The sequence below is a fragment of the Vicia villosa genome, linkage group LG4, assembly GCF_029867415.1.
Source record: "Vicia villosa cultivar HV-30 ecotype Madison, WI linkage group LG4, Vvil1.0, whole genome shotgun sequence".
Classification (NCBI taxonomy): domain Eukaryota; kingdom Viridiplantae; phylum Streptophyta; class Magnoliopsida; order Fabales; family Fabaceae; genus Vicia; species Vicia villosa.
The window spans coordinates 136,055,593-136,063,710 of NC_081183.1; the positions used below are offsets into that span (position 1 = coordinate 136,055,593).

The following is an 8,118-nucleotide window of genomic DNA, read 5'->3' on the forward strand; positions in this document are numbered from 1 at the left end:
TGAGTCCAAGTTTTTATGGTCCAAACATCTTTGCCATGATATTATGGGCCTCCCACGACCAAGACAAAGCCCACATCTATATTATCCATTTTTGACATAATTTTATCTTATTTTAAGATTAAAATTAAAGGAAAATTGCATGGATAATTGGTGGCTTGATCTCCAAGCATGACTCACCTCCAAAGTATTCAATTTTCTGCAGAAGATTGATGCCCAAGGCAAGAGCATTGAATGTAGTCAAGGCTTGGTCAAAAATTCAAAGTTTTTTATTATTAAAGAACCAAAACTTTCAACAAAGGCAACCAAGTTTCTTGCTTCACTTCCAAGCAGCCTATGGGCTATAAAAGGAGCAGCATACCTCCACAACAAGGGACACACGAAATATGGCAAGAGTATAGCCAAGAAATATCAAAAATTCTCTCAAATTTCCATAACTTTGTAAAATTTCAAATTCAATTCTCCAATCAATATTAATACATACCAAGCTTTCTAATCATCTTATCAAACATCATAGAGTAAGATTGAACTCTTAACACAGGCCCATGAGAGTCGTATAAAGCATATAATGTTCTTCATGTACATATGCACTTAACTTTCATTTTCTTACTTGCAATTAATTTCCATGTAAACTAACCATACTAACATGTCTATAAGGTCCTATATGAGTGATCTGGGCTTTAACATGAGAGTTCCCACGTGAGAATAACCTTATACCATTAACACATGCATATGAGTGTTCATACTTGAATCTCTTCGAACCCACGGCTACAGGCCTCAAATTGCAAAACTAATACCACCATCGTGTTCAGGAGGTGATTTTAAGGGGATCTGGGTCACTTTCATTCATTGCTAACGCTTGTTTTTTGCAGGTTCATAAGTTGCCAAAAACTGCATTTTTTATCGTCCAAATAGGGGAGGTTAAAAACCCCCGCTATTTGAGTCCAAAAACCACACTTCTGGAGGTTGAAGACGACCACGCGTCCCAGCGTGGTTCGTCAGCCCCAGCTTTGACTTTTCAGCGTGCCTGCGTGGCCCTTTCCACGTTTCTCATTCGCTGGTCAACCAGCATGGGTCCCAGTCAGAGAATCTGAATTCTCCTTGAATTCAGTACATGCTCCCCACACTCATATCATGCGCCCTCAAATCTGGGTCCTTGATCTCATCAATCCCACCATCCAACGCTCCAAAACATGCAACCACACCATGCACCTTCATCAAATTCCACACTTGATAAGTATCCTTTTTATATTTTCTATTTTATTTTATTTTTATTGCAAAAATAATTAAAAATAGTTTTAAATTCCAAAAAATTCCACAAAAAATATTTTAAACTTCTAAAATAATATATTATTTTATGAAACAAAAATGTTTTATTTTTCTTCAAAATTTCAATATTTTTCATAATTAATTAGTATGTATTTATATATTTGCTTATTAATTATTTTAATTAGTCAAAAAATCATAAAAAAATTGTTCTTTGTGTTAAATATTGTTTATATATCATAAACTAATTTTGTACATATTTAGGATAATTTTATCATTAAGTCTTAATTATTTGTGTAATTATTTATATAATTATGTTTTAATTAACTTAAAAAATCCAAAAACAATTTCAAAAATTCCAAAAAAATTAGTTTTGTTCTAAAATCAATTAACAAACATTTTGTACATATTTTTAAACTTATTTGCTAGGTTTAATCATATTTCCATCTTTTCTTTATTTTAAATTAATTAATAATGCATTAATTATATTTAAAATAAATCACAAAAATACAAAAATATGCCTTTTATTTCTTGCAATTTAAAATTCCTAGATAAATGTATAGGATGTCAAATTCATGTAAATAGGCTAGTTTACATTTCCCGCACAATCGATGTAATAGCGTAGATTTACTTTCTGCACTTTACATTTCCGCATTTTAATTTCCAGCACCCATATAAACTGCGTGTATGTCAAAGATAAAACTGAACCGTCAGATCACTAACTTCAAAGATAAATATCTGAATTCAATCACAATCACATTTGCACCTCCTAGGGTAACCCCTTTTCACTCTTTTCAAAATCAAAGTTACATTTCTACTGTTTCGAGTACGAAATCGAACCTTTTGTTTATATCCGACGAATGGATAGATTTTTAAAGGGAACAAGGATAAAGACCTCCTAACTCAGGGTAGACCTCCTAGTTTGCTTGCTCAAAACCAAAACAAACAAAATTCTCATACACTGTTGTTTTTTTAAAACGAATTTTCCAAAAGACAATATTTTGTATACATCCAAACACGGATCATTACAAAATTAACGATCTTTTCAAAACATCTTTCGAAAGATAAACAAGCATTTGTATATATCCGCACAAGGATCATTACAAATTCTATTTGCAAAGGTATTTCAAAAACACAGGTAAAGCATTCCGAATCAATTGAAAAGTAAAGCAAATGAGCTAAGCAAACTAAAGAGCCCATGGATAACCATGGATACAAAGGGTGCTAACACCTTCCCTTTGTATAACCTACCCCCTTACCCAGAATCTCTCAAAGGTCTTTTTTCTGTTTCTTTTATAAACCTTTCCTTCATTGGATAAAATAAAAGGTCGGTGGCGACTCTGTAAACTTTTTCAAAAGTGACGCGAAAGCGTCCGATCGACAAAAAAGAGTCAGTTCACGTATCCCACCCACGGAGGGGTATGGCCCGAAAGGACGGTCCACAGTACCACATGCATGTAGTTCATTGCATTAGTATGTATGCATTATTATAACATGAATGGAAGATGTCCAATATTATGATGTGATGTGATTGGTTTTATTTGGTGTGGTTGATTAATGTTGCTTTAAATTTGAATATATTGCAATTGGGTGAATAATATGCTTATGATATTTTATTGTTTATGGACTCATAACATTTTAGATTGAGGAGTAGCGGCTTTGTGCTTTGGTGAGGATAGCTCGTAGAGTAGTTCTTTTAGTTACGTCGTGTCAGTGTCATGCTCTGGTCTTGTAACACTGGGGAAAGTTTGCTTTAGAGTTATTTTCATAAACTCTTATTTTTAGTTGTTTGGTTTATTCTGATTAAATTACGAGTCGATGGCTCTTTGGTGATGAATATTAATCGTTTTGAGTTATTCAGATTTTTAAACTATTCCGCTGTGTTAAACATGTTTACTGAATAACGTTGTTTTATGTTCCTCAAAGGGCATGACATGATTAAATGCTTTAATTCTTTTGGAGTTGTAATGCCCTTGTACAGGTTTTACTCTGAATTTATTTAATATTCCGCGGGGGTTTAGAAGGGTGTTACAATAGTGGTATCAAAGCATAGTCGGTCGTTGTGACTAGAGTCTTAGTGTTATTATTCCCTTGTATGCGACTAGTGTGTCTTATGATTATCGATACTTTTGTTCTAATGGAGATTATTTTGTAATTAGCCGAATAATGGCTGGAAGAGGTGGAAGAAACGATGATGCGATTGTTGAGGCCTTGGGTATGATTGCTGGTGTGCTAGGAGGGAATCCCAACGGAGCAGGACTTGGTGCTAACAAACAGCTGGGAGAACTTCAATGGAATAATCCTCCGTTGCTCAAAGGTACTCACGATCCTGACGGTGCTCAGAAGTGGCTGAAAGAGATTGAAAGGATCTTTCGGGTGATAGATTATGCTGAGAATATGAAGGTGAGGTATGGTACTCACATGTTATCTGAGGAAGCTGGTGACTTGTGGGTTGCTAATAGAGCTGAACTCGATGCTGATGGTGTAGAAATTACTTGGGTTGTGTTCAGAAGGGAATTTTTAAGAAGGTACTTTCCTGAAGATGTTCAGGGAAGAAAGGAGATTGAGTTCCTGGAGCTGAAGTAGGGTAATATGTCTGTTCCTGAGTATGCTTTCAAGTTTGTTGAGTTGGCTAAGTACTATACTCATTACAACAATGATGAGGCTAGTGCATTCTCTAAGTGTATCAAATTTAAGAATGGCCTTCGTGATGAGATCAAGCAAGGTATTAGGTATCAGAGGATTCGCCGATTTGCTGACTTGGTGGATTGTAGTAGGATCTTTGAGGAGGATAATGTTAAGATGAAGTCATCTCACTCTCGCGAGTTAATTGACAAAAAGGGAAAGAAGCCTATGGATAGAGGTAATCCTTAAGGCAAAGGTAATCCGAAAGCTGGTGGTTGGAAAAGGCCTAGTAGGGGAGACTCTAGTGCTCTTGTTAGGTGCTATAGGTGTGGTGAACCTGGACATCGCATCCATGAGTGCAAGAGTGAAGAGAAGAAGTGCTATAGGTGTGGTAAGGCGGGTCATGTTGTTGCTGATTGTAAGGGAAAGGCTGTGACTTGCTACAATTGCGGTGAAGAAGGTCATATCAGTCCACAGTGCACTAAGCCAAGGAAGAATCAGTCTGGTGGAAAAGTATTTGCTTTGGCCGGGTCAGAGACTACTCCTGAGGATCTATTTATTAAAGGTACGTGTTTCATCCATGGCACACCATTAATTGCAATTATAGATACTGGAGTGACTCATTCATTTATTTCTTTGGATTATGCTAAAAGATTGAAATTGGAAATATCTGATATCAATGGAAGTATGGTTATTGACACTCCTGCGTCGGGTTCAGTGACTACTTTGTTTGCTTGTTTGAATTGTTCGATTGATATTTTTGGTAGGGAGTTCAGAATGGACTAAGTGTGCCTTCCGCTAGAACAACTTGATGTTATCCTGGGAATGAACTAGTTGGAATTCAATCGGGTTCATATCAATTGTTTTATGAAGACGGTTATCTTTATGGAAGCTGTCGTTGTTGAGGATTGGGCGATGACTTCTAGACAGGTGAACGAGGCGGTTAAAGAAGGGGCTGCCGTGTTCATATTGTTTGCCTCAATGGAAGTGAAAGGAAAATCAGTAAGTAGTGAATTACCGGTTGTGCCAGATTTTTCGGAAGTTTTTCCAGAAGACGTTAGAGAATTGCCACCTGAGAGAAGTGGAATTTGCTATTGAATTTATTCTTGGAACTAGTCATGTGTCGATGGCGTCTTATCGTATGTTGGCATATGAGTTGGCTTAATTGAAGAGTCACTTAGAAGAGTTGCTTGAGAAGGAATTTTTTGTTCTAGTGTTTTGCCGTGTGGTTCGACGGTGTTGTTAGTAAAGAAGAAAGAAGGTTCGATGAGATTGTGTGTGGATTATAGACAGCTGAATAAAGTGACTATCAAGAATCGGTATCCATTGTCGAGGATTGATGATTTGATGGATCAACTGGTTGGAGCATGTGTGTTTAGTAAAATTGATCTAAGGTCTGGGTATCATCAAATTTGTGTGAAAGTGGACAATATACAGAAGACTGCATTCAGAATGAGGTATGGTCATTACAAGTATACACTGATGCCATTTGGAGTAACTAATGCACATGGTGTTTTCATGGAATATATGAATAGGATTTTTCATCCTTACCTTGATAAATTCGTGGTAGTATTTATCGATGACATTATAATATATTCCAAGAGCGAAGAAGAGCATGCGGAACATCTCAGAGTTGTATTGGAATTGTTGAAAGAGAAAAAGCTTTATGCTAAGTTGTTGAAGTGTGAATTCTGGTTGAGTGAAGTTAGTTTTCTTGGTCATGTGATGTCCAAGATTGGTATTGTCATTGATCCGACGAAAGTAGAAGTGGTATCTCAATGGGAAGCTCCGAAGTCAGTTTCTGAGATTCGTAGTTTCCTTGGTCTTGCAAGTTACTACAGGAAGTTCATAGAAGGATTTTCTAAGTTAGCATTGTCGTTAACTAAGTTGACAAGGAAGGGTCAAGCATTTGTTTGGGATTCGAAGTGTGAAGAAGGATTCCAAGAGTTAAAGAGTAGGTTGACTAGTGCTCCTATTTTGATTTTGTCGAATCCGGCGGAATCTTTTGTAGTATATTGTGATGCTTCGTTGATGGTATTAGGTGGTGTGTTAATGCAAAATCAACAGGTAGTGGCTTATGTGTCGAGACAAATTAAAGTGCATGAAAGGAATTATCCGACTCATGACTTAGAGTTGCCAGCTGTAGTATTTGTGTTGAAATTATGGAGACATTATCGGTATGGTTCGAGATTTGAAGTATTCAGTGATCACAAGAGTCTGAAGTATCTCATTGATCAGAAAGAGCTTCATATGAGGCAAATGAGATGGTTAGAGTTCCTTAAAGATTATGATTTTGATTTGAATTACCATCCGGGTAAGGCGAACGTTGTTGCTGACGCATTGAGTAGGAAGTCTTTACATATGTCTATGCTAATGGTGAGAGAATTGGATTTAATTGAACAATTCAGATATTTGAGTTTGGTATGTGAAGGTACTTCTGATAGTGTTAAATTGGGTATGCTGAAGCTGACAAGTGATATTCTTGATGAGATTAGATTGGATCAGAAAATGGATGTTGAGTTGGTTGATAGATTGACTTTGATTAACCAAGGTAAAGGAGGTGATTTCTGTATTGACTAGAATGGTATAATGAGGTTTGGTAATCGTGTTTGTGTTCCTGAGGTTGCTGAGCTTAGGAAGAGTATTCTTGAAGAAGGACACTATAGTGGATTGAGTATTCACCCTGGTGCTACCAAGATGTATCATGATTTGAAGAAGTTGTTTTGGTGGCTCGGAATGAAGAAGGAAATTGCTGAATTTGTTTATTCTTGTTTGACTTGCCAGAAGTCAAAGATTGAACATTAGAAGTAGTATGGAGTTATGCAACCGTTGTTTATTTCAGAATGGAAGTGGGACAACATATCTATGGATTCTGTTTATGGGTTGTCGAGGACGGTGAAGAATTGTGAAGCTATTTGGGTTATTATGGACAGATTAACGAAGTCTGCTCATTTTATACCAATGAGAATGGATTATCCGATGGAGAAGTTAGCTAAGTTATATATTGAGAAGATTGTTAGCCTACATGGTATTCCTTCAAGTATTGTGTCACATAGAGATCCAAGATTTACATCTAAGTTCTACGAAGATTTGCATAAGGCTTTGGGTACTAAGTTGAGATTGAGTTTTGCTTATCATCCGTAAACTGATGGACAAACAGATAGGACGATTCAGTCGTTGGAAGACTTGTTGTGTGCGTGTGTGTTAGATAAAGGTGGTGCTTGGGATAGTTATTTACCTATAACAATAGTTTTCATTAGAGTATTGGTATGGCACCGTTTGAGGCTTTGTATGGTAAGAGGTGTAGGACGCCATTACGTTGGTATGAATCTTGTGAGAGTGCGGTAATTGGACCAGAAATTGCTCAACAGACTACCGAAAGGATTAAGATGATTCAGGGGAAGATGAAAGCTTCTTAGAGTTGTCAGAAGAGTTACCATGACAAGAGAAGGAGGACTCTTGAATTTCAATAGGGAGATCATGTATTCCTGAGAGTGACTCCTATGACTGGTGTTCGTCGAGCGTTTAAGTCAAAGAAGTTGACGCCGCGTTTCATTGGTTCGTTTCAGCTTACAGAAAGAGTGGGGAAGTAGCTTATCGTATTGAGTTACCGCCGATGCTTGCGAATTTACATGATGTATTTCATGTGTCTCAGTTGAGGAAATACAATGCAGATCTGTCTCATGTGATCCAAGGGGATGATGTACAGGTGAAAGACAATCTAACAGTTGAAGCATTGCCTATGAGGATCAAAGATCGGAAATTGAAACAACTACGTGGTATAGAGATACCGTTGGCCAGAGTAGCTTGGGGAGGACCAGCAAGTGGTAATGTTACCTGGGAGCTGGAGAGTCAGATGAATTACTCTTATCCTGAACTCTTTACTTGAGGTACGTTTTCGAGGACGAAAACTCTTTTACTGGGGGAGAGTTGTAACACCTCGTATTTTCCATTTATTAATTTAAGTATAATTTAAATTAATTATTGGGATTAGTTGGTATTTTAATCGGATTAAATTGGAGAATTGAGAAATAAGGTAATTGAGCCAGTGCTGGGGTTAGTAAAGGGGAGGTGCTAAGTGTTAGGCCTTTACTAAAGTTATGCTCTATTTTTCATAAAACAAGGAAATAAGGAAAAAGAGAAATAAAGGAGCAAAAGAGCAAAAGAGGAGAAGAGAGCAAGAACGTGAAATTACAAAAGCAGAGAAAGAGGAAGAATCCAAGAATTTGG

The 8,118-nt window shown here is 36.9% G+C and overlaps 1 protein-coding gene across 1 annotated transcript; it reads left to right on the forward strand.

The window, feature by feature from the left end:
• Positions 1–3,429: 3,429 nt before the first annotated feature.
• On the forward strand, positions 3,430–3,849 carry LOC131597932 (uncharacterized). The gene has a single exon (XM_058870588.1). It carries the CDS (start codon positions 3,430–3,432, stop codon positions 3,847–3,849), a length of 420 nt encoding a protein of 139 aa, XP_058726571.1.
• The last annotated feature ends 4,269 nt before the right edge of the window (positions 3,850–8,118 follow it).